Genomic DNA, 27,793 nt, shown 5'->3' on the forward strand with positions numbered 1-27,793 from the left:
TCCCCCTATGGGCTGGACCCAGTTAATCTGCTGGCGGTGTCAGGAACCAGGCCACACCAGGGCTGATTGCCCTCATCGGGTTGAGCCCATGGACACTAATTGTGGTTACCGACAATCGCTATATGCTAGGAAACGGTGTGCCACAAGTACCCCGGAGGCTGTAGACCACTTGTGCCTGGTTGGAAGTGGGAGACACTCAAGCGGAGGCGCTGTTGGACTCGGAGAGCTTGGTCACCCTGGTAAGGACTACCGTGGTGCGGTCCACTGAGTATACCGGCCGGAAAGTTGGGGTGATGTGCATTAGGGATGGGCATTATAAACAATATAAATTTGGCCAGCGTTAGAGATTTAGTTTATATTGCCATATCGCAGTAGAACACGGCATGCGCCGCTCTCGGCGCGCACCATGTTCTCATGAGCCGGCACAGTGGAGGAGGAAGGAGTCCCTCCTTCCCCACTGTGTGCGGCTGCCGCTGACCACCAATGAGAACAGAGAGGAGGAGGAGGAGGAGGGACTGTGGCCACTGCGCCACCAATGAATATAGTTAATATGCCTGAATACAAACGTAGCCTGCATGTGCCGGCCATATCCCATACCTGGCCTCTATTACTGCGCGCCGTAATCTGCCGCAATGACCCTTCAGGTCTGGAGGGGTTAATTGCAGCGGATCACAGCGCGCAGTAATAGAGGCCAGGTATGGGATATAGCCGGCACATGCAGGCTACGTTTGTATTCAGGCATATTAACTATATTCATTGGTGGTGCAATGGCCACAGTCCCTCACTTCTACTCCCCCTCTTCTAAGTATAGTATTAATTGCGGCCCCCCCCCCCTCTACACGATTAAATCATTGGTGGCTGCTCTCCTCCCTCTGGACGGGTCTACTAAGAAAATCTTGCACCTGCGCCGTCCTGTTCAGTATTCCTGACTACAAACCAGTATTTGGTGCCGGCGCAGTGAGGGAAGGATGTTTTCCGGCAACCGGCTTCCTCACTGTGACGTATTCAGCGCTGCACCTGCACCGAATTCTGGACAGGACGGCGCAGGAGTGAAATTTTCTTAGTCATGGCCGACGGGAGGAGAGCAGCGCTGCCCTGGCCCTGTCAATCAAGAGAAGAAGAGCGTGAAAAGAGGTGGGCAAACGGCACCTCTAGGAGGTCGTTGTGCGGCACACTTCCTTCCAAAGCTGGGAACGTCATGTCCGGTGCGGCCGCGTCACAACAGGAAGTGACGAGGGTAGGGAAATTTCACGGAACACCGGGCTGGAGGGATCAGGCCTCTCTAAAGGCGAACAGGCCGCCTATGGACTTGATGAGGCTGAACGGCTAACAGGGTGTGATTTAAGACACAGGAGAAAAGGTGACTTTTATTGTTTATGGACTTTCCTTGTGTGTGAACAAACACCAAGCCACCTGCGTTTTGTGGTACACCTTATCTGCATTTTGTTATACACCAATGTATTCCTCAAAATACAGAATGCACACGGATGTCATCCGTATTTTCTGAGGATCCGTTTTTTGAGGCCTTAGGCTACATGCACATGAACGTTTGTTTCCGTGTCCGTTCCGTTTTTTTTTTTACTGATAGAATGCAGACCTATTCATTTCAATGGGTCCACAAAAATGCGGATAGTACAGTGTGCTGTCCGCATCAGTATGTCCGTTCCGTAGCCCCACAAAAAAAATAGAACATGTCCTATTCTTGTCCGTTTTAGGCATTTTTACAATGGATCCGCAGGGGAGAAAAAATGGATGGCATACAGATGTGGTTTTTTTTGCGGACCGCAAAACACATACGGTCGTGTGAATGAGGTCTTATTCTCAGGATAGGTAATCAGATCTGAGGGGGTGCGACACCCGGGACCCCCGATCAGCTGTTAGAAGAGGCCTTGAGAACCGCAGCCTCTTCCTAGGCCGGTGACATCACTGTACATTGGTCACCTGGCCTAGTTACAGCATAGCCCCATTCAAGACAATGGAGATGAGCTTCAATACCTAGCACAGCCACTATACGATGTACGGCGCTGTACTTGGAAAGCTGCCAGATGCCTGCATCACTCATCTTAGGCTACTTTCACACTTGCGGCAGTGTGATCCGGCGGGCAGTTCCGTAGACGGATCCGTCTTGTATCTTTTTTCACCTTTTTACCGGTCCACCTTTTTACCGGCACTAATACATTCCTATGGGAAAAAAGGCGGATCCGGCATTCAGGCACGTCTTCAGTTTTTTTCGCCGGAGATAAAACCGTAGCATGCTACGGTTTTATCTTTTGCCTGATCAGTCAAAACGACTGAACTGAAGACATCCTGATGCATCCTGAACGGATTACTCTCCATTCAAAATGCATGGGGATATGCCTGATCAGTTCTTTTCCGCTATAGAGCCCCTGTGACGGAACTCTATGCCGGAAAAGAAAAACGCTAGTGTGAAAGTACCCTTAGGCCTCATGCACACGACCATTGTTTGGGTCCGCATCCGAGCCGCTGTTTTGGAGGCTCGGATGCGGACGCATTCACTTCAATGGGGCCGCAAAAGATGCGGACAGCACTCCGTGTGCTGTCTGCATCTGTGGCTCCGTTCCGCGGCCCCGTTAAAAAAAAAAAAAAAAAGTCCTATTCTTGTCCGCGCTATGCGGACAAGAATAGTCATTTATATTGCCGGCGCCCGTTCCGTTCCACAAATTGCGGAAGGCAACACGGGCGGTTTCCGTTTTTTGCCGATCCATGATGCATGAGGCCTTAGCGTCTGAGTTCAGTGGCGCCCTGAAACAGCTGATGGCCGGGGGTGTCGGGACTTGGACCCCTGCTGATGTGAGAACGATGACCTATCCTGAGGATGTCAGCATTATCTTTTCCTGGATAACCCAAGGGGAAAAAAAACCTGGAGCTGGTTGAAAAAAGTCATGACTTTAACGCTAATCCCTTGGTTTTGGCTCTAAAGGATGTATATCGCCATCTGGTGACCCCCATAAAAGAATAGATAACACAGTTAAATTTCCAGATATTGCTGATTTCTATGTGGGTCTGTAGAAAGCTGGGTGATGGCCCCATGCAAGCTGTGATGGCAGCACTTGTTGTCAGGTAATCAGGTACCTATAGGACAGGAATGATCAGGTAGACTCTAGCATTTCTAGTCTGTAACCTGGCACATTGGTGGTTAATAAGCCAGCGTGGACAGTGACCTTGTGTCCTCTCTGCAGTGAAGGCATCTTCCTGCGGCACGGCTCATGCTCTCCTCGACTTTTACCTCCGGTGACACCGTATGGCGCCTCAGTCTTAGTTTCTATGCACTGTCATTTTCCGGAGCTGACGGCTTCATCAACAACATTGAAAGCAGCCTTATTTACTGCATTGTTCAGCGCGTGCTTTTATAATAGACGGCGGCAGGTTTTTCCCTGCGTTTTCCACGGGAATCGTGGCTTGACTGCAGTTGAGATTATCCGAGGTAACGCAGCTAAGCGTCGGATAATTATAGCATTATTACGGTGTACATGCCATACCTTCCACAGTAACATACACGGCATAGAAAGCGATGGGAATTTTACTTGTAAATGGGTGCGGTGCTAGTTTGGGTTCACATAGTGAGGGTGTGCGCTGTTGTTTTTATAAGTTTTCTTTGTGTTGTAGTAAATGTTATTAGATTTATGTAAATCTCACAAGCTACGTCATTCAGTCATGTTGTTCAACTCTCATAAATGCGAACACATTACATTGTCAATCAAAATTGGCTGGATCCTCTAAAAACAAAACAAAAAAAAACTACTCCTTTTTTTGGTCATCCGTGACAAGGACCAAAAACCTCATTTTGCTAGAACTGATTAGTACATTATGCCTTTTAGGCTTTATTTCTGGGGTGTTCTGATAAATGGCCTTTCAGTCAGCCCAAAATGTCCAAGTAGAACTTTTTGTAATATACTGCCCTGCTCTGATCCCCTCCATTGGGCCCTTTAACTGGTACTTCAGAAAATGGCCTGACGATGTTCCTCAATTGACCGCCACTGCATTACATTGTCCCCCATGGCTGAAGACTCTCAGTGGTGTGATTCCTTACTGACCACCCACCACTCCTCTATCAAAACCCTCCAGATCACTCTCTGGTCTCTGTACCTCCTGATCCCTCACGACATAGATATGACAGCCAGCGATTAAATGGGTTGTCTGGGATTTTGATATTGATGGCTTGTCCTCAGGATAGTTAATCAATATCTGGTGGGGGTCCGACTCCCAACAATCAGCTGTTTGAAAAAAAAAACATGGTGCTCCAGTGAGTGGCACAACCTCTTCCCAGGCCTATGTGCAACTCCGTCCCATTCCAGTGAATGGACCTGTGATGTAATACCAAGCACAGCCTCTATACCTGTGGTGGCTAACTTCATTGATGGGGATAGGCAATCATTATCAAAATCCTTAACTAATCCTCATCCTAATAAAATCCTCATCCTAAAAGAATATTGTCTGCTTGCCAGCAGAGCTAGCTGAAGACTTTCAGTGAGTGAAATAGGTATTTAGTAGCTCCCCCTAGTGGCAGCTGCAGGCAGACAGAATTTTATTCTACAGCTGAGGAAAAGCAGGGGATTTGGGGCTGTCTTTAGATGAAAGAAAAGCAATAAACAGCTCAGGCGCCCTCCAAAGATATTTATCATGAAATTAATTTTGTACCCATTTAGATTAAAAGGAAAAAACTGATCTCCAACATGATCTTGGAGTGTGCACAGTTAGTGATTTTATTAATTATTAAAGTAGGAATACGGACTCGACGCTATCAATTACTGTTTTGTAAATGAGCAGAGCTAGCCTGCCGCACACTTTGTGATAGTTTTTAAAATGAAGATGTCCCCTGCTGCTGTGAGGACTACTTGGACATCTTAATTATAGCGGTTTGTTTCAGCAGACGGGCGCATACTAGATGATTTAAAGACCTTAAGGCCACTTTCACACGAGCGTGATGGATTAGGTCCGGATGCGTTCAGGGAAACTCGCACCATTTTGCAAGCAAGTTCAGTCTGTTTTGTCTGCGCTTGTGTTCAGGTTTTTTTTGCGCGGGTGCAATGCGTTTTGATGCGTTTTTCACGCGCGTGATAAAAAAACCCTGAATGTTTGCAAACAACATCTCTTAGCGTCCATTCACACCTCCGTTGTGTATTGCGGATCCGCAATACACCCGGCCGGCACCCCCCATAGAACTGCCTATTCATGTCCGCAATTGTGGACAAGAATAGAACATGTATTTTTTTGCAGAGCCGAAGCCCGGAAATGCGGATGCGGAGAGCACATGGTGTGCTCTCCGCATCTCTAACAGCCCCATAGAGAATGAATGGGTCCGCACCCGTTCCTGATATTGCGAAACGGATGCGGACCCATTTGCGGACGTGTGAATGGACCCTTAGCAACTATCGGTGAAAAATGCATTGCACCTGCACTTGCTTGTGGATGCAATGCGTTTTTCACGCCGCCCTATTCACTTCTATGGGGCCAGAATATAGAACATGCTGAGTTTTTCACGCACCATAGAACTGATGCGTGAAAAAAACGCTCATGTACACAGACCCATTGAAATTAATCAGGATTCAGTGCGGGTGCAATGCGTTCACGTCACACATTGCACCCTCATGAAAAACTTGCTCATGTGAAAGGGGCCTAAGGTGTTTTATGTGGTTGATGAGCGCGTTCACTACAAATAACAGCAGGGCTGTCCGAATCCGTGAAAAATCGTACAAAAACAAGGGGCTCTGTTGATGGCGTATTAGTAGGACCTGCCTTCACATTGATCGGTGGGCGTCTGACCCCTGGGACCTCCGTGATCCTCAGAGTGCATTCATACAACAGTGGAAGTCTATGGGTCTAGTCACATGGCCATCTTTTAAAAATGTCCTATTTTGGCCACTTACATTTGGAGGGGGGCAGTTTTTAACATAAGTTTCTTAGAAAGCATCCTTTAAAAAAAAAAGTTTTTTTGTTTTTATTAAATGATTGTGTGACTATACCCTTAGGCTACGTTCACACGGCCATGGTGCCACCTTGCCCGTCTTGTGGACAGCAAACACAGGCACCGGCCATGTGAACTCCATGTTGCAGTGCGGCCTTCAGTGGGCTCGCTATTCGCAAGATAAAGAGAAAAATAGGACATGTCCTTTCTTTTGCAACATGGAGGCACAGACCCCTAAGCCCACAGAAGAGCTTCCATAAATTTCTGTGGGCTTCTGGGTTAAAAGATAGGATATGTCCTATTTTTGGGGATTGTAAGGTACATGGACCCATTGAAGGCAATATGTCTGCACTGTGATGCAGCGTTCACACAGCTGGTGCCCGTGTTTTGCGGACCCGTAGTTTGAGGTCCACGACCCGTAGTTTGAGGTCCACACATGGGTCTCAGCGCTGGTTTGGATGAATTGCTAAAGCAGAACTGCAGCATTTTCATTAGGATCTTAGATGTCCCAGTGCCCAGACCCCATGCCAATACCTTACAAAATACAAACATCCCTTTAAGGGTATGTTCACACTGCAAATATTTCCGCTGCTAAATCCATGGCTGAAACCGGAGTCTGAACCTAATTTTTTGCATTTTGAATGTGGCAGATTTTCCTGCAGCTTTAACCCCGTTCATTGGGGCTAATCCTTCGAGGGGACATTCACTATGACGTGGTTCCGTGATGTGGTTGGGAAAACTGCGTGGAAATCGCTGCGGTATGCAAGGTGGATCAGACTCCCATTAATAACAATAGGAGACAGTTTCCACCTGCAGAAAAGACCTGTGTGTGATCTGGCCTTTGTTTATTTAGGACTAACACCATTCAACGAACACAGGCTACCAAAAATAATCGTCAAAATTCCACCAACAGGGCATTTGATGTCCCAATCAGTACCTCCTTCTGTTATTGGGACTGATCCTGCTTGAAAATGAGCAATTCTGCTGGAGCTTTCCCTCAGACTTTCATAGGACCAGTTTTTCCCATTCCTAATACAAATGCATTTTGAGCCTTTTTTACGTAGTTTGTGAAATTTTAACTGTCTGGTTCTGGTTTAAAGAGGTATTTATCTGATGCATGTAGTAACACGTTTTTCTTTCTTTTAGATGAAGTGCCTGCAGACATGGTTGCAGAAGAATCAGGTCCTGGTGCACAGAATAGTCCATATCAACTTCGCAGAAAAACTCTCGTCCCTAAAAGAACAGCCTGTCCAACAAAAAACAGTATGGAGGTACAGTCATGGTGCTTTTATTTTATTTGTGAGTTTGAGTAAAATGGGTGATTGTCTTAATACGTCCGTCGGCCTCTTTTATTCACATGGCAGCGTTTTGATAAAATTCCGGCAGCTTGCAGCTGCCACCAGGGGGTGCTTACTTGCATACGGCTTATACAGTGAACCCCATAATAAATGGGTATGCAGTAAGCTCCAGAATTTTACTTCATGGCATTTGAAGTTCTGAAACCGAAAAATGAGGCCTGGTCACACTAAACATATATGAAGTGGGAGAAAAGCAAGGTGACAAATCTTGGACATTGAGTGTAAAGCTGGCCATACACATTCAGTAGCTGCCGGCCGAATGACCGGTTCTTCCGACAGCGATCTCTCCCATCTCCCTCCCAGCTTCCTCATACACGGTCGACTGTGGGGAACGCGGAGAAAGCTCCTGCCATACAAAAGGATCAGATGAAAATATTCATGATGTGTCAGGGGAGAGTCGGAAGCTCCCCACACACTAGTGTTTCGGCTGAACCCGCCATTTTTGGGGTGGTTCTGCTGACAAAAGTATAATGTGTATGGACAGTTTAAGGAATGAAAATCTGTTACTTGGGATTTTTGAGGTACATGGAATGAGTAGTTCACGGGAGGCTGTTAGAGTAAAGCTACATCAGGGCTCCAGATGGCGACCAAAATGGTCGCCAACGTGACTTAGAATTTACAAATGGCGACAACTTTTTAGTCTTGTCGCCATTTGCGACTAGACACGCAGCTCTGCAATTGAATACAGCGGCGGGCATAGGAGATGATAGTTCTCTGCCCCGCCGCTACCAATGTTCTTCACAGCAGCGCAGTGGAGGAGGAGTCTCTCCCTTCCCCCTGTGCTGCCGCAGCCGCCAATAAGAAGAGAGACAGGAGGAGGAGGGGAGGGGCTGTGGCCACTGCGCCACCAATGTAGATAACTGACCTGTTAATACAAATACAGGAGGCGGGTGCGGTACCCGAGGGGTTAACTGCCGCTGATCGCAGCTCCCTGTCATAGAGGTCGGGTGCCGGGTATTTGATTCCAGCACCCGCCTCCTGTATTTGTATTAACAGGTCAGTTATCTTCATTGGTGGCGCAGTGCTCCCCCCCAACACCCCAGTATAATAAACATTGGTGGCGCAGTGGGCAGTGCCAATGAGGGTTAAAAAATAAATTAACTCACCACCTCCAATTGATCGCGTAGCAGCCGGTCTCCTGTTCTTTCTTCAGGACCTTTCAAAGGACCTGTGGTAACATCACTGCTCATCACATGATCCATCACCATGGTAATGGACCATGTGATGAGCTCAGTGACGTCACCACAGGTCCTGAAGAAAGAACAGGAGACCGGCAGCTACGCGATCAATTAGAGGAGGTGAGTTAATTTTTATTTTATTTTTTAACCCTCATTGGCACTGCCCACTGTGCCACCAATGTTTATTATACTGGGGTGTTGGGGGGGAGCACTGCTCCACCAATGTTTATTATATTGACCTTCTACTAAGCATTCTGTATTAAAGAATGGTATTATTTTCCCTTATAACCATGTTATAAGGGAAAATAATACAGTGAATAGACTTTCATCCTAGCAACCATGCGTGAAAATTGCACCGCATCCGCACTTGCTTGCGGATGCTTGCGATTTTCACTCAGACCCTTTAACTTCTATGGGGCCTGTGTTGCATGAAAAACGCACAACATAGAGCATGCTGCGATTTTCACGCAACGCACAAGTGATGCGTGAAAATCACTGCTCATGTGCACAGCCCCATAGAAATGAATGGGTCCGGATTCAGTGCGGGTGCAATGCGTTCACCTCACGCATTGCACCCGCGCAGAAATCTCGCCCATGTGAAAGGGGCCTAAGGGTGAATAGGGCAAGGGTTCCAGCCCCTAAGGGGGCTAATAGTAAGTAAAAAAAACAAAACACAAACACTTAGGCTACTTTCACACTTGCGGCAGTGTGATCCGGCAAGCTGTTCCGTCGTCGGAACTGCCTGTCGGATCCGCCCATCTGGATGTGACATCCGGATGCATTGCAAGAACGAATCCATCTCTCCGCTTGTCATGCGGACAGACGGATCCGTCTTGTATCTTTTTACACATTTTTACAGGTCTGCGCATGCGCAGACCGGAAGGACGTATCCTGCATTCCGGTATTTTGATCTGGCACTAATACATTCCTATGGGGAAAAATGCCGGATCATGCTGGCATTCAGGCAAGTCTTCAGTTTTTTTCCGCCGGAGATAAAACCGTAGCATGCTGCGGTTTTATCTTTTGCCTGATCAGTCAAAATGACTGAACTGAAGACATCCTGATGCATCCTGAACGGATTGCTCTCCATTCAGAATGTATGGGGATATGCCTGATCAGTTCTTTTCTGGTATAGAGCCCCTGTGACGGAACTCGGTGCCGGAAAAGAATAACTCTAGTGTGAAAGTAGCCTAAAATATAAAGTTTAAATCCCCCCCTTTCCCAATTTTTGCATATAAAATATATAAATAATAAATAAAGAAACATTACATAGCGCTGCGTCCGAAAAGTCCAAACTATTTGTCACCTTGTCACCCCCAAAAAATAGGATAGGACTGCTCTATTATGATCCGAACATTTCATAAAATGTGAAATGCACGTGGCTTTTTTTGGTGGTATTTTTTTTTTTTGGCGCAGTATTGAGTATCGCAATACTTTTTTATGGTGACGAAAGCGAATCAAAATTTTGGTATCAAAACAACCCTACGCCGATCGGCGTAGGCTTGTCACGATACCCAAATTTTGATTCTGTTTCGATTTGGCGACTAAAAATTGAATTTGGCTCCTAAATTTTTCAGTTCAGGAGCCAATGGCTACTAGGTATTTTTTATTTTTTATTCTGGAGCACTGTGCATGTAGAGTTCTTCCATTGCAGATTTCATGTAAAGGGAATGTGTCATTAGAAAATGACCTATTGTCTAAATTAAGTTTTAGTTAGAACTTTTTTTTTCTTCTTTTTTTTCAGTTTGTTTTTTTATATATAATTTTCAATGTCACTATAATAAAAAAATAAAATTATGGATATAATAGTGCAATTTTTCACACTGGTCTAAGTCCGATGCAGGAATTAGCAATCTTCAGCACCCTGAAGTCTAATAGGTCCCTGGTCTAATAGGTCATGATTTCCTATTATGTACAGGTGACTTTTCAGTAGCCATTATAAACACAGGAAGAACTACAATGATAAGTAACACCTCTATATATAGATGATACAGGATCCACTATTCACAACAGGTGATATCACAGCTTATCTCCTCCCTCCTGACCTCTGCATAGGTCAGAGCAAGTCTAGAAAACTCCCATAGAAGTCAGTGAGGTCCCCTCCTATTCATTGTGTCTATGGACCATGGGGCTGCTCTCAAGACGGGAATTTTAGGCCTAGTGGCCAGTGAGAAAAATGATTTTTATTTTTTTTATCCCCTCCTGAATGGCATCTGTCAGGGTCCATTCACACGTCCGCATCCGTTCCGCAATATTTGGTATCTGGTGCAGAACCATTCATTCTCAGTAGGGCAGGAATGGATGTGGAGAGCACATTTCCAAAGAGCGGCCCTGAACTTCCAGGCTTCGGCTCTGCAAAAAAAAATAGAACATGTCCTATTTTTGTCTGCAATTGTGGACAAGATTAGGAAGTTCTATGGGGGGTGCCGGCCGGTTGTGTTGCGGATCCGCAATATTCTACGGACGTGTGAATGGACCCTCAGCGTGATCAGTCCTATTAAAGTAGGTCATATGCATAAATATAAAAACTATTATTTCGTGGCAGCTATTAAACCTAGTGACAAAAGGGTTTCATTTTACTCAGCATGATCAACCCTACCAGAAAGTATTCCTGGTTTAATAAGGCTGATCATGCTGACGGATGCTCTTTAAATATAGTGACATGGAAAATGAAAAAATAAAAATAAATCGCCAAAAATTCTTTAAAAATGTTTTAATGGAACCTGTCATCAGATTGTGGCTATACAACAAATGGCATGTTGCTGCCCAGCACGTTAGTTTTCGAATTTTGTTTCCTTAAAAATAACCATAAAGCTGTTTTGCTGATATAAGTTAGGTCATTGTGGTAGAACTGGAATCCCCTAATCACGAAGTCACCTCCGCCAGCCCTCTCTGACGTTCCCTTAGCTTCCTGATTTCAGCGCAAGCCCCTTTGAAATCTTGCGCCTGTCTTTGATCACTGTGCTTCCTCCTCACATGCGCAGTGAGCTATTGAAATTGAGGTGTATGCATCTTAGCTCACTGCGCATGCGAGTGAGGAGGAAGTTCAGGGCACGAGATTTCTGAGGAGCTAGCGCTGATGTTGGGAAGCTAAGAGAATGTCAGAGCAAGGTGGGCTAGCAGCCGTGAGTCGGGGATTCCAGTTATACGCCCCGATGACTCTTGTTCTCACATTGACTTCAGGTTAGGACAAAATACTAACTTTTAGTTCAGCAAAATGGCTTTATGATTAGTTTTTTTTAATAGAAAATGACCTATTGTTTAAATCACATTTTTACGTATAACATGTTTTTAAAGAGTTCTTGATTTAATTTATTTTTAATTTTTTACATTTTCCAGGTCAATATCCATATTTAAACAAAGCCCATAAAATCCTGCTGTGTTCGCACTGGCCGCTAAGGCCTGTTTCACACTTGCGTTTTGGTTTCCGGTTTTGAGATCAGGTTCTCAAAACAGGATCAAAGCAGTTCCAGCTGACGGCGGTTTTGTGTCCGATCAAAACATGGAACGGAATACATGCTTATTAGTTTTGTCCCTATTGACAATGAATGGGGACAAAACAGAAGCTTTTTGGCCTGGTTTTGAGATCCTAGGCCGGATCTCAAAACTGGAATAACACGACGCAAGTGTGAAACAGGCCTAAACCTAATAATAGGCGCTACTTATTGCTCTGTACAGATCACTTTACTGCAGTTATCTGCTTATATATACACAGAGGTGAGATCATTAGACAGGATTAGAATAACAGATAAGACAGGATCCACCATTCACAATAGGTGACTGTCAGAGCTTATCTATTCTCTCCTTGTACAATGACCTCTGCAAAGGTCACAGAGCGTGCCCAGAAAACTCTCCCATAGAAGTCAATATATAGTCCCTTCCTGACCATTGTGTCTCTGGACCATGTAGCTGCAGTAAAGCAATTCTAAATGCTGTTAAGAACAGCTCAGGCAAGATGGCCGCCCCATCATCATGTGCAGGAAATAGGAAAACAAAATCCGATTAGAAGAAAAGAATGTGTTAGATTTACTTTTAACTGGCAGCTAAAATTTTTGGTGACAGATTTCCTGAGCAGGGTTGAGCCATTTGCTGCAAAGGCGCAATCTGATGACAGTTTTCCTTTAACATAAGTAATATTAACAATAGGTCTTTTTCGGATGACACACTCCCTTTATTATTTATTATACACACTTATATAGCGCCACTATATTCCACAGCTCTTTACAGACATTAGCATCACACTCCCCCCTCCTGACCTCTGCCCCAATGGGGCTCACAATCTAAGGTCCCTGTCAGTATGTCTTTGGAGTTTGGGAGGAAAAATGAGAACCCGGAGGAAACACGCAAACATGGAGAGAACATACAAACTTCATGCCGATTTTGTCTTTGGTTGGATTAGAACTCGGGACCCCAGCGCTGCAAGGCACCAGTGCTAACCACTGAGCCACCATGCTGCCCCATTTAAATCAAGCCACCAGAATACGCTGCTGCTAATGATTGATCGTGGGGGTGTCTGACCACCACCCATCTGATATTGATGACCTATCCCTGTGATGGCTAACCTTCACTCCAGCTGTGGTAAAACTACAACTCCCAAGATGCACACTTGCTTGGCTGTTCTCAGAACTCCATAGAAATGAATGGAGCATGCTGGGTGTTGTAGTTTCGTCGTTTCACCACAGCTGGAGTGCTTGGAGGTTAGCCATCACTGATTTCCTATGGAAATATCAGTCATCAGTATCGTCCCAAAGTTCAGATTTTTAAAGGTTTTGCCATCTGGAGATCCTTTGTCCAGATAATGTATAATATCGGTCTCTGTTTATGAAGCGAGCACTTGGTGCTCCCATGAAATACGTGAAGCAGTGTGCTGGAAGAGACGTAGGTGGGAATATTGCACATACAGTAGTAGTGGAGGAGTGTGCTGGAAGGTTCTGGCCACCGCGGTGTGAGTTATGTTGGGTGGAGCAGAGGCTCGAGGCTGGCTGCTCATGCATTGAAAATACCAGTGGTAGAGACTAAGGGAACGTGCGAAGCTTGTTGGATTTGTGATATCATCTGACTGCGGTGATTATCTGGTCATACACACGTTGGGTGAAGCCACTGATTTCATCGGGTTTGGATGGCTATTTATTACATATGGGAGCCCCCACGCCTTCCCTGACAGACTATGTCGGAGGAGATCCGGGTTGGCTTTCATCTTGCCTGATCATTTTGTTCTTGAGCTGCTTACTGCTGTCTCCCCGCTCCCATGCTATGGGCTGAATGAACATTTGGCTGGCAGTTCTCATTTTTCTGACTTAGGGTTGTAGCAGGTATTGAATTATCGGTACCCAATTTATACTTTTGTACTGGTATCTATTCGATACCGCAGGGTTCGACAAATACCAGGCGCCAGGTCGCCATGGCGATCAGGAATTTTGTCCTGGCGCCTGGGTATTTGCCCTCACATGGCTGCCCCCCAGTAATCCGGGGCGCTCCCGGCTCTCTGCCGCCTCTACGTGGACTTCTTGGACAGTCTGGCAGGGAAGGAGTTACCCAGATCCGCCCTGCCCGCTCACTGGATGCTGCTCGTGGCCAAGCGGGGCGGTGTGACCCGCGGGCGGAGAGTGGGGTGGATAGGGTAGCATCGGGGGGAGCGGAGGAGGTAGGTAGGAAGGATGCAGTGGGTCTGCATCATGTGCGGATGTGTGTGCGACTCTGTACACTACCACTGTATATGTGTGTGCGGTTCTGTACACTGCCGCTGTATGTGTGTGTGCGGTTCTGTACACTGCCGCTGTATGTGTGTGTGCGGTTCTGTACACTGCCGCTGTATATGTGTGTGCGGTTCTGTACACTCAGTGCTCCAGACTAAAAAAACTGCCTAGTAGCCATTGGCTCCTGAACTGAAAAATTTAGGAGCCAAATTAAATTTTTAGTCGCCCAATCGGAACCGAATCAAAATTTGGGTATCGTGACAACGCTACGCCGATCAGATCGTTGTTGTTTCGATACCAAAATTTTGATTAGCTTTCGTCACCATAAAAAAGTATTGCGATACTCAATACCGCGCAAAAAAAAAAAAAAGCCGCGTGCATTTCGCATTTTATGAAACGTTCGGCCCATAATAGAACAGTACTATCCAATTTTATGGGGTGACAAGGTGACTAAAAAATGGCGAATGCTCACCGCATAGGAGATATTTTTTAATAATTTAATAGTTTGGACTTTTCGGACGCAGCGCTATGTTATATGTTTATTTATTTGTTTACATATTTTATATGTAAAATTGGGAAAGGGGGGATTTAAACTTAATATTTTAGGGTACTTTCACACTAGCAATTTTCTTTTCCGGCATAGAGTTCCGTCCTAGGGGCTCTATACCAGAAAAGAACTGATCAGGCATATCCCCATGCATTCTGAATGGGGAGTAATCCGTTCAGGATGTCTTCAGTTCAGTCATTTTGACTGATCAGGCAAAAGATAAAACCGCAGCATGCTGCGGTTTTATCTCCGGCGAAAAAAACGGAAGACTTGCCTGAATGCCCGATCCGGCATTTTCCCCCCATAGGAATGCATTAGTGCCAGATCCGGCTTTCAAAATACCGGAATGCCGGATCCGTCCTCCCGATCTGCGCATGCACAGACCGGTAAAAATGTGTAAAAAGATACAAGACGGATCCGTCTGTCCGCATGACAAGCGGAGAGATGGATTCGTTCTTGCAATGCATTTGTGAGATGGATCCGCATCCGGATGCGTCTCACAAATGCTTTCAGTCACATCCAGATCGGCGGATCCGGCAGGCAGTACCAACGATGGAACTGCCCGCCGGATCACAATGCCGCAAGTGTGACAGTAGCCTTAGTGTTTTTTTTTTTTTTTACTTACTATTAGCCCCCTTAGGGGCTGGAACCCTTGTCCTATTCACCCTTAGGCCCCTTTCACATAAGCGAGATTTCTGCGCGGGTGCAATGCACGAGGTGAACGCGTTGCATCCGCACTGAATCCGGACCCATTCACTTCTATGGGGCTGTGTACATGAGCGGTGATTTTCACGCATCACTTGGGCGTTGCATGAAAATCGCAGCATGCTCTATGTTGTGCGTTTTTCATAGAAGTTAATGGGGCTGCGTGAAAATCGCAAGCAAGTGCAGATGCGGTGCGATTTTCACGCATGGTTGCCAGGATGAAAGTCTATTCACTGTATTATTTTCCCTTATAACATGGTTATAAGGGAAAGTAGCATTCTTTAATACAGAATGCTTAGTAGAAGGTCAATATAATAAACAACATACACCCCAGTATAATAAACATTGGTGGCGCAGTGCGCCCCCCCCCCCCAACACCCCAGTATAATAAACAATGGTGGCGCAGTGCGCCCCCCCCAACACCTCAGTATAATAAACATTGGTGGCGCAGTGGGCAGTGCCAATGAGGGTTAAAAAATAAAATAAAAAATTAACTCACCTCTAGGGGTGGGCGATATAGGCGATATGCGATATAAATTTGTGCCACGATATGGATTTTGTGTATATCGCCGGACCGCGATGTGATCGCGTTCTCGGCGCGCGCCATGTTTTCCTGAGCCGGCACAATGAAGAAGGAGGGAGTCCCTCCCTCCCCACTGTGCGCGGCTGCCACTGACCACCAATGAGAACAGAGTAGGAGGAGGAGGGGAGGGACTGTGGCCACTGCGCCACCAATAAATGTGCCGGTCATTGAGGGGTTAATCAATGTGTCAGTTGAGGGGTTAATCGTGCGGATCACAGCGTCCTGTGAGGTCGGGTGCCGGGAATGTTCTTCAGTCTGCATTGGTGGCAGTGGGCAGTTCCGATCGGAGTCCCAGCAGTGTAATGCTGGGGCTCCGATCGGTTACCATGGCAGCCAGGATGCTACTAAAGACCTGGCTGCCATGGTATGTTAGTGAGCAGCATTATACTCACGTGCGCCGTGGCCGCCGGTCGCTCCTTCTTCTGTCTGTGCGGCGCATTGCTAATGCTTATAGCATTAGCAATGCGCCGCACAGACCTATGAGAAGGAGCGCCCGGCGGCCACGGCGCACGTGAGTATAATGCTGCTCACTAACATACCATGGCAGCCAGGTCTTTAGTAGCGTCCTGGCTGCCATGGTAACCGATCGGAACTGCCCACTGCCACCAATGATGGGGGAGGGGAACCCTGTGGCCACTGCCACCAATGATTAATACTGGGGAGGGAAGGGGGGGTGGGTTTGAATTACCAGAGGGGGCTGATAAGAGGGAGAGGCTGGGGGGCACATGAGGGGCTGGGGGGTGGATCAGAGGCTGGGGGGCACATGAGAGGCTGGCTGCCATGGTCAGCTCCCTGCTGTTGTGTGCACAAAGCACAGGGCAGCAGGGAGATTGTAAAGTCCTATTCACCCTAATAGAGCTCTATTAGGGTGAATATGACAAGGGTTCTAGGCCTTAAGGAGGCTAATAGTTATTAAATAAAAAGTAAAAAAAAAAAAAAAGTTTAAACAACCCCCCCCCCCACACAAATATAGAAAACAATATATCGCGATATATATCGCATATTGCACATGCTTAAAATTATATCGCAATATAGATTTTAGGCCATATCGCCCACCCCTACTCATCTCCTCCAATTGATTGCGTAGCAGCTGGTCTCCTGTTCTGCACTGCGCCACCAATGTTTATTATACTGGGGTGTTGGGGTGGGGGGGATAACTGACCTGTGTATACAAATACAGGAGGCGGGTGCCGGAATCAAATAGCCGGCACCCGACCTCTATGACAGGGAACTGCGATCAGCGGCAGTTAACCCCTCAGGTACCGCAAGGGTTAATTGCCGCAGATCGCAGCTCCCTGTCATAGAGGTCGGGTGCAGGCTATTCGATTGCGGCACCCGCCTCCTGTATTTGTATTACCAGGTCAGTTTATCTTCATTGGTGGCGCAGTGGCCACAGCCCCTCCCCTCCTCCTCCTATCTCTCTTCTTATTGGTGGCGGCAGCACAGGGGGGAGGGAGAGGCTCCTTCTCCACTGCGCTGCTGAGAAGAACATCGGCGGCGGGGCAGAGAACTATCATCTGCTGTGCCCCGCCGCTGTATTCAACTGCAGAGCTGCAGCAGCGGGTCTAGTCGCAAATGGCGACAAGACTAAAAAGTCTTGTCACCATTTGTAAATTCTAAGTCGCATTGGCGACCATTTTGGTCGCCATCTGGAGCCCTGACACTGCCGCTGTATATGTGTGTGCGGTTCTGTACACTGCCGCTGTATACAGGGAGTGCAGAATTATTGGACAAATGAGTATTTTGACCACATCATCCTCTTTATGCATGTTGTCTTACTCCAAGCTGTATAGGCTCGAAAGCCTACTACCAATTAAGCATATTAGGTGATGTGCATCTCTGTAATGAGAAGGAGTGTGGTCTAATGACATCAACACCCTATATTAGGTGTGCATAATTATTAGGCAACTTCCTTTCCTTTGGCAAAATGGGTCAAAAGAAGGACTTGACAGGCTCAGAAAAGTCAAAAATAGTGAGATATCTTGCAGAGGGATGCAGCACTCTTAAAATTGCAAAGCTTCTGAAGCGTGATCATCGAACAATCAAGCGTTTCATTCAAAATAGTCAACAGGGTCGCAAGAAGCGTGTGGAAAAACCAAGGCGCAAAATAACTGCCCATGAACTGAGAAAAGTCAAGCGTGCAGCTGCCAAGATGCCACTTGCCACCAGTTTGGCCATATTTCAGAGCTGCAACATCACTGGAGTGCCCAAAAGCACAAGGTGTGCAATACTCAGAGACATGGCCAAGGTAAGAAAGGCTGAAAGACGACCACCACTCAACAAGACACACAAGCTGAAACGTCAAGACTGGGCCAAGAAATATCTTAAGACTGATTTTTCTAAGGTTTTATGGACTGATGAAATGAGAGTGAGTCTTGATGGGCCAGATGGATGGGCCCGTGGCTGGATTGGTAAAGGGCAGAGAGCTCCAGTCCGACTCAGACGCCAGCAAGGTGGAGGTGGAGTACTGGTTTGGGCTGGTATCATCAAAGATGAGCTTGTGGGGCCTTTTCGGGTTGAGGATGGAGTCAAGCTCAACTCCCAGTCCTACTGCCAGTTTCTGGAAGACACCTTCTTCAAGCAGTGGTACAGGAAGAAGTCTGCATCCTTCAAGAAAAACATGATTTTCATGCAGGACAATGCTCCATCACACGTGTCCAAGTACTCCACAGCGTGGCTTGCAAGAAAGGGTATAAAAGAAGAAAATCTAATGACATGGCCTCCTTGTTCACCTGATCTGAACCCCACTGAGAACCTGTGGTCCATCATCAAATGTGAGATTTACAAGGAGGGAAAACAGTACACCTCTCTGAACAGTGTCTGGGAGGCTGTGGTTGCTGCTGCACGCAATGTTGATGGTGAACAGATCAAAACACTGACAGAATCCATGGATGGCAGGCTTTTGAGTGTCCTTGCAAAGAAAGGTGGCTATATTGGTCACTGATTTGTTTGTTTTGTTTTTGAATGTCAGAAATGTATATTTGTGAATGTTGAGATGTTATATTGGTTTCACTGGTAAAAATAAATAATTGAAATGGGTATATATTTGTTTTTTGTTAAGTTGCCTAATAATTATGCACAGTAATAGTCACCTGCACACACAGATATCCCCCTAAAATAGCTAAAACTAAAAACAAACTAAAAACTACTTCCAAAAATATTCAGCTTTGATATTAATGAGTTTTTTGGGTTCATTGAGAACATGGTTGTTCAATAATAAAATGAATCCTCAAAAATACAACTTGCCTAATAATTCTGCACACCCTGTATGTGTGTGCGGTTCTGCACACTGCCGCTGTATATGTTAATTTAAGAGGTGTTATTTTTGTCGCTGAAAATAAGGCTTTATAAGCTAAAAAAATATAAATAAACTGCTCCTAACTTTTTTAGCTGGCTCCTAGATTCCAAGGAAATTTGTCAAGCCCTGCGATACCGGGAATTGACGTTTACCGATACTAGGCTGCACTACTGCGCAGCTTAGTATCAGAGAACCTGGCACGCGCGCTGCTCTCCTCAGCAGCACAAGGTAAAGGGAGTCACTCCCTCCCTCCCCCCTGTGCTGCTGCCTCCAATAAGAGAGAGGGGCTGAGGAGGGGAGGGGCTGAGACCACTGCGCCATCAATGATAACTCGCCCATTAATACAAAAACAGGAGGCGGGTGCCAGCGTCAGAATCACATAGTCGATACCCAACCTCTATGACAGGGTGCTGTGATCGTGGCAGTTAACACCTTCAGGTGCACCTGATTCTGCCGCCGGCACCCGCCTCCTGTATTTGTATTAATGGGTGAGTTATCTTCATTGGTAGCAGTGGCAGCTTCTGATCGGAGCCCCAGCAGTGTAACCCTGGGGCTCCGATCGGTTACCATAGCTACTGAAGCCCTGGCTGCCATGGTAATCTCTCTGCTGCTGTGTGCACAGGGCAGCAGGGACAGTGTGAGATCCTATTCACCCTGATAGAGCTCTTTTAGGGTGAATACGACAAGGGCTGAAAAGATCCCAGGTTCTAGCCCCTAACGGGGCTAATGGTTATTAAATAAAAAGGAAAATGTTTTTTTTTTCTTTCTAAAAACAAACACTAATTTTACATAAAAAATATCTAAACAATAAATAAACATATTACATATCACCACGGCCAAAAAAGTGCTAACTATTAAGGCCTCTTTCACACTTGCGTTGTCCGGATCCGGCGTGTACTCCACTTGCCGGAATTACACTCCGGATCCGGAAAAACGCAAGTGTACTGAAAGCATTTGAAGACGGAACAGTCTTCCAAATGCGTTCAGTGTTACTATGGCACCCAGGACGCTATTAAAGTCCTGGTTGCCATAGTAGAAGCGGGGGAGCAGTATACTTACAGTCCGTGCGGCTCCCGGGGCGCTCCAGAGTGACGTCAGAGCTCCCCATGCGCATGGATGACGTGATCCATGCGCTTGGGGCACCCTGACGTCACTCTGAAGCGCCCGGGGAGCCGCACGGAAGGTAAGTACACTGCTCCCCCGCTCCCCGCTACACTTTACCATGGCTGCCAGGACTTTAGCGTCCTGGCAGCCATGGTAACCATTCAGAAAAAGCTAAATGTCTGGTACGGCAATGCGCCGAAACGACGTTTAGCTTAAGGCCGGATCCGGATCAATGCCTTTCAATGGGCATTAATTCCGGATCCGGCCTTGCGGCAAGTGTTCCGGATTTTTGGCCGGAGCAAAAAGCGCAGCATGCTGCGGTATTTTCTCCGGCCAAAAAACGTTCCGTTCCGGAACTGAAGACATCCTGATGCATCCTGAACGGATTTCTCTCCATTCAGAATGCATTAGGATAATCCTGATCAGGATTCTTCCGGCATAGAGCCCCGACGACGGAACTCTATGCCGGAAGACAAGAACGCAGGTGTGAGAGAGCCCTAAAATATAAAAAATATCTCCTATGCGGTGAACGCCGATTTTGCTATTTTTTGTCACTTTGTCCCCCCCCAAAAAAAAATTGAATCGGACTGTTGGATTATGGGGCGAACGTTCCATAAAATGCAGAATGCACGTTTGTTTTATTTTTTCCGCGTGATATCGAATGGCATCGGGTATTGCAATACTTTTTTTATGGTATCGAAACAACCCTAGTGCGACTTTCTTATCTCAACTTTAGAGTAATAGTCTGAGTTGCAACTCGTGTTCTCCTGTGACATATTAGCCTACAAATTTTTATACTCAATTGTGCTTCAGAGCTGAAATCTACCAGCATTCCATGTTGGTTTCATTTTCATTACTTGTTTTTTTAAACTGGGGCTAGCGGCAGCCTGTTGTGCCTGAGGATAGAATCCTACTCGTCTGCTCCTGCTGCTCTGTTCCAGCTTCCTTACTGAGTAATTCCAGTGGAAAAACTGCTCCATGAGGTGACATTAGTCACTGGAAATGCTGATCTTTGTCATGCCGGGGTCACCCGGTTGCCTCTCTTCACCACGTAGCGCTCATTGGCTTTCTCTGACTGCTTGGGACTCAACCTACTGCTGATATGTTGCAGAAGCTTCAAGTCTGCAGAGTATCCTTTCAGTGGCATGGGTTTAAACCCCTCAAGGTGTGCTGGACATTTTTTGTGGTCCTGGTTTAAACCCCTCATGGTGTGCTGGACATTTTCGGTGGCGCAGGTTTGAACTCTGCTGCATACATTTTCGGTGGCATAGTTAAACCTCCCCCGCACACGGTGCACCGGACATTTGTGGTGATACAGGTTTAAACCCCACACGGTGTGGCAGACATTTTTGATGGTCTATGATTGAAATCCTCGCAGTGCGCAGAACATTTTCGGTGGCACAGGTTTAAACCCTGCACGGTGCACTGTATCTTTTAACGCAACTTTCTATAATGGCCGCCTTTAATCTAATGTGAGGGAGCACCTTTAGCTGCAAGGTCATGGGACGTCGGTGCTGTAGTGCAGCGCTGGAGCCTTCAGCCGGGTGATGCCAGTGTGGGACTGAATGCGTTGGGTGGCTCGCCTGTGTAATAGGTAGTGTTTAGCTTAGGCCGATGCTTGCACACAATGTGTCACTGGTTAGCATTCATTAGCTGGTGCACAGTGTTTTATACCCCCAAACAACTATGGACTTTCATGTCCGTAAATGATTTGACCTATTTGTTGGTGTGTAAATCCTGTGTCGTATTTAGATTACCTAGCCGCCCCTCCTCGGTCGGTTGTTCCCTTCATGAAGACTGATTGCCAACAGGGCCACATGCTCTCGTTACATCATGGACGCAGAGAGGCGCCTGAAAATTGGAGCCATGTGTTTGTCCTTTTGATTTTTCTCGTTTCCACTTGATCTTTTATTTGTCATGTACTGGTCGGTATGTAGAAGCAAGTTTTCCTTTTTCCTTCTTTCTATGTAGTCTTATGACGTGGTGTTTTGTATACATAGCTCGTCCTTGATGAGCAAAACCTATGTGCTGCCTGCTATAATTTTACTGTACCTGTATCTAGGGCTGGGTGATTTTGCCAGAAAATACATAAAAAAAATTTTTTTCCCCCAACCCTATGGACTATTTTCAATTTGAATCTTGTCTTTTTTTTAAATTAAACTGAAAAATACTAAGACATATTATATATATATATATATCTGCTGTTTTATGTGCAGTAACTACCAGTCTCTGTGTGTGTGTGTGTGTGTGTGTATATATATATATATATATATATATATATCTCTGTCTATCTCTGTCTATCTCTCTATATCTATATCTATATATCTCTCTATATCTATATCTATATATCTCTCTATATCTATATCTATATATCTCTCTATATCTATATCTATATCTATATCTCTCTATATCTATATCTATATCTATATCTCTCTATATCTATATCTCTCTATATCTATATCTATATATCTCTCTATATCTATATATCTCTCTATATCTATATATCTCTCTATATCTATATATCTCTCTATATCTATCTATATATCTCTCTATATCTATATATCTCTCTATCTATATCTCTCTATATCTATATCTCTCTATCTATATCTCTCTATATCTATATATCTCTCTATCTATATCTCTCTATCTATATCTCTCTATATCTATATATCTCTCTATATCTATATATCTATCTATATATCTCTCTATATCTATATATCTCTCTATATCTCTCTATCTATATCTCTCTATATCTATATATCTCTCTATCTATATCTCTCTATATCTATATATCTCTCTATATCTATATATCTCTCTATATCTATATATCTCTCTATATCTATATATCTCTCTATATCTATATCTCTCTATATCTATAGCTCTCTATATCTATATCTCTCTATATCTATCCATCCAGAAAAAAGAGCGGCACTCCGGTAGGTAAAAGTAAGTGAACCCTTTATTCACCCAGGTGGTGCAATGTTTCGGCTCCAAGCATGAGCCTTCTTCAAGCAAAAATACAACTCAAATGGTGACAGTTATATAGGGAAATCAATCAACATACAAGTCATGTGATCACATATCACCTGGTGGGTGTGTTACAAATCATAACAACAATATATTGAATAAATACAGTGTCTCGTAGTGCATTAAATGAATCGTGAGTTAAGAAGCATGACCATGCATGCTATATACATCAAAGACGTGATACAAAATGTGTAAATCAAATGCAATAAATTTGATCAAACAATGCGTCCACACTGATTAGACATAAGTGTAAATAATGCAAGGGGAGGAGCAAGGCGGTGGTGCCGCAGACATACCGAACCAGCAGGGAGGCTCATTCAATATCGCCATGTCGGCGTTGTGGACATCCCATTGCGCAGGCGTGGCCAGGCACCAATAGCAGGTATTGGACATACAGGAAGCGCCACGCATCATCTCAGCAGGCCGGCAACCGTACGTCATGCAGACGTCACTCCAGTCAGCCGCGATGATGCGCATGCCCAATGAAGGGCCTAGCTAGAAAGCGCCATCTTGGTAATTGGAAACTTGCCCATGGATCGTCCCTCTGTGTACCACATCCAACCTAGAACAAAAACGGGCATCAGTGGCCTGAAAAGGGCACAAAGCTCCCATAGAATCGGGTGCCTGCATGCCCAACCCAGGCAAAGATCCACCGCAACTGCGAGATCCGCAGTACCTGCAGGGTTCTCACCAGAGGTGCCAAGCCACCTTATAGCCCAAGAGGGATCTCCTCATCTAGGTACTTAGATGCCACAGGGTAATAAAATGAAATGAATATCATAAACACACTGCACCAACAGGGGCTATTGTACCACAAAAACCAATCCCGCGGTGCCTGCCATACCTGGCAAAAACATAGATAAAAGAGGCCATCATAAAAAAAAAACACAAAATACAGTCGAGTGGCCTCCTCCTGAGGTATACTGCATGCACACCATCCGTATGTTCCATCCCCCATGGTGCTGGAGTGTGGGTGATCTAAAAAAAGAAGAAGAAGAAAAATAAATTGAGTTATATAACTCTCCAAGTATGTACACAAGTAGCGGAACAACATCCTGCTAGACCTCAGGGGCAAACCAACCCTCATAAGACATCCCCAAAATTATATTCGACATTTAAACCCTTGGGTTTCAAGCTGTCCAACTTGTGGATCCAGCTGAGCTCTCTACGCTTGAGTATCCTGGACCTGTCACCACCCCGTCTGGGCTGGGGTATGTGATCAAGGATCCAGCACCTCAAACCACCTTCTCTGTGTTTGGCCTCAGTAAAGTGCTTGGATACCGGCAGATCCAACCGTTTTTTCCCGGATACTGAGGCGATGATTATTGAGGCGAGTCTTCAATTCGGTTGTCGTCTCGCCCACATAAAGCAAATTACATGGGCAGGATAATACATAGACAACATGGTTTGAATCACAGGTTAGATGAAATAAAATACTGTAGGTTACGCCAGTGATAGGATGTACAAAATTCCTCCCTTTGCGAATGTATTTGCAGTTGACGCAGTTCAGACAAGGAAAACAGCCCTGGCCGGACTGCGTCAACTTGGTTTGTCTCAGGGATCCCTTGGGGCCAATATCGGCTTTGACCAATTGATCCCGCAAGTTTCTGGATCGACGGTAAGATGATAAAGGTGGACATGAAAACTCAGGGATATATATATATGTGTGTGTATAATCTATATCTCTATCTATCTCTGGCAGTGCAGGGGTTACTTACATACGTATAGATCGGCAGTGCAGGTGTTACTTACATACGTATAGATCGGCAGTGCAGGGGTTACTACACATGGGTCAGGTGGGGTGGGCCAAATCTGTTTGACGATTCTAAATGAGTCGTTAGAGGCTTTAAGGGCGAATTTGATTCCCGTAATCGCCCAGCTCTACCTGTATCCTATACTGTCTTATATTGCATAGATTAGGTGCTAAATGAAGAACTCTGCGTCTCTCAGGTCGGAGGGGGCTCTTGATTTACACATTGCTGTGTTGGTCAGTTCTAAACTCAGCAGTCTGTAGAAACATTTGGGGGGGGGGGATTTATCTTTTCGCCAGATTCCTGATTGGGGGGGGGGGGGGGGGGGGGGGGAGTGGCAATTTTGATAAGTTATTGACTTTTTGTACTTTTACACTGCACTCTGCATTCGGTTCGCTGTGTTATTAGGTCGTCACTTTTTTTTTTTAACCACTTCCAGACCGGGCCATTTACCCCCTTCCTGACAGAGCCTAATTTTGCAAATCTGACATATCACTTTGTGGTAATAACTTTGGAACGCTTTTATTTATCTAAGCCATTCTGAGATTGTTTTCTCGTGACACATTGTACTTCATGTCGGTCATAAATTTGAGTCAATATATTTCACCTTTATTTACGAAAAAATCCCAAATTTACCAAAAATGTTTTAAAAATTCATAATTTCTTTGCTTTTAAAACAGAAAGTGATTCCTCATAAAATATTTATTTCTTGACATTCCCCATATGTCTACTTTATGTTGGCATCATTTTGTAAATGTCATTTTATTTTTTTAGGATGTTAGAAGGCTTAGAATTGTAGAAGCAAAATTTAAACCCCACTTTTTAAGGACCAGCTCATTTCTAAAGTCACTTTTTGGGGCTTACATAGTGGAAGCCCCCCATAAATGACCCCATTGTAGAAACTACACCCCTCAAGTTACTCAAAACTGATTTTACAAACTTTGTTAACCCTTTAGGTGTTCCACAAGAATTAAAGGAAAATGGAGATCAAATTTCTAAATTAAATTTTTTTGACATTTTCCATTTTAATCCATTTTTTTTCTTTAACACATCAAGGGTGTACAGCCAAACAAAACTCAATATTTACTACCCTGATTCTGCAGTTTACAGAAACACCCCACATGTGGTCGTAAAATGATGTAAGGGCACACGGCAGGTCGCAGAAGAAAAGGAGCGCCGTATGGTTTTGCGAAGACTTTGCTGGACTGGTTTTAGATGCCATGTCCCATTTGATGCCCCCTTGATGCACCCTTACATAAGAGACTCCCAAAAAGTGACCCCATTTTGGAAACTAGGGGATAAGGTGCCAGTTTTATTGGTACTATTTTGGGGTACCTATGATTTTTAATTGCTCTAAATTATGTTTTTTGTGAGGCAAGGTTTTTCTTTTTTACGGCGTTCACCTGAGGGGTAGGTCATGTGATATTTTTATAGAGCTGGTTGTTACGGACGAAGCGATACTTAATATGTATACTTTTAGAACAAATATTTTTTTTTATTTTTTATTTTTTTGTCTCCCATGTTCTGAGAGCTATATATATTTATTTATTTCCAAGCGATTTTCCTTATGTAGGGGGCTCATTTTTTGCAGAATGAGGTGACTATTTTATTGGTACCATTATGTGGGACATATGCGTTTTTGATCACTTGGTGTTGAACTTTTTTGTGATGTAAGGTGATAAAAATTGCTTTTTTGACACTGTTTATTTTATTTTTATTTTTTATGGTGTTTAATGGATGGGGTGGATCAAGTGATGTATTTATAGAGCCAGCCATCACTGACGCGGCAATACCAAATATGTCTATTTTATTTTTTCTATTTTTAGCATTTTACACTTTGCGTCCCCCATAAGGTCATACAAGACCTCTGGGGGACATTTAACCGCCTCCGGACCGCCTAACGCAGGATCGCGTTCCGGAGGCGGCAGCTCCAGGCAGAGTCACGCATCTATGCGTCATCTCGCGAGACGCGAGATTTTCTGTGAACAGGCGCGCGCGTTCACAGGATCGGAAGGTGAGCGAGTGGATCTACAGCCTGCCAGCGGCGATCGTTCGCTGGCAGGCTGTAGATCAGAATTTTAACCCCTAACAGGAATATTAGACGCTGTTTTGATAACAGCGTCTAATATACCTGCTACCTGGTCCTCTGGTGGTCCCTTTTGCTTGGATCGACCACCAGAGGACACAGGCAGCTCAGTAATAAGTAGCACCAAACACCACTACACTACACCCCCCCCCCTTTGTCACTTATTAACCCCTTATTAACTCCTGATCACCCCATATAGACTCCCTGATCACCCCCCTGTCATTGATCACACCCCCTGTAAGGCTCCATTCAGACGTCCGTATGTGTTCTACGGATCCACGAATCGGATCCGCAAAACACATATGGATGTCTGAATGGAGCCTTACAGGGGAGTGATCAATGACAGGGGGGGTGATCACTAGGGATCGACCGATTATCGGCCGATATTGAGGATTTTGACAGTTATCGGCATCTATTTTGCCGATATACCGATAACGTATTGGGAACACAGAACGCGCTGCTCTCAGCGCTCTGTGTTCCCTCCGCAGCACAGGGGAGAAGGAAGCAGTGTCTCCCTCCCCCTGTGCTGCTGCC

At 45.3% G+C, this 27,793-nt stretch overlaps 1 protein-coding gene across 2 annotated transcripts in view; it reads left to right on the top strand.

Moving 5' to 3' along the window:
- FBXO11 (F-box protein 11) overlaps positions 1 to 27,793 on the top strand; it is a 101,041-nt gene that overhangs the window by 35,039 nt on the left and 38,209 nt on the right. For both annotated transcript variants that reach the window (XR_005778523.1, XM_040430305.1), the window contains exon 2: positions 7,073 to 7,197. Coding sequence is in view for 1 of the 2 variants with exons in the window: in XM_040430305.1 (XP_040286239.1) it covers positions 7,073 to 7,197 (125 nt within the window). In the remaining variant the exon portion in view is untranslated. The remainder of the gene's footprint in view (positions 1 to 7,072; positions 7,198 to 27,793) is intronic.

The sequence above is a fragment of the Bufo bufo genome, chromosome 4 (genome assembly GCF_905171765.1).
Source record: "Bufo bufo chromosome 4, aBufBuf1.1, whole genome shotgun sequence".
In the NCBI taxonomy this organism is placed as follows: Eukaryota; Metazoa; Chordata; class Amphibia; order Anura; family Bufonidae; genus Bufo; species Bufo bufo.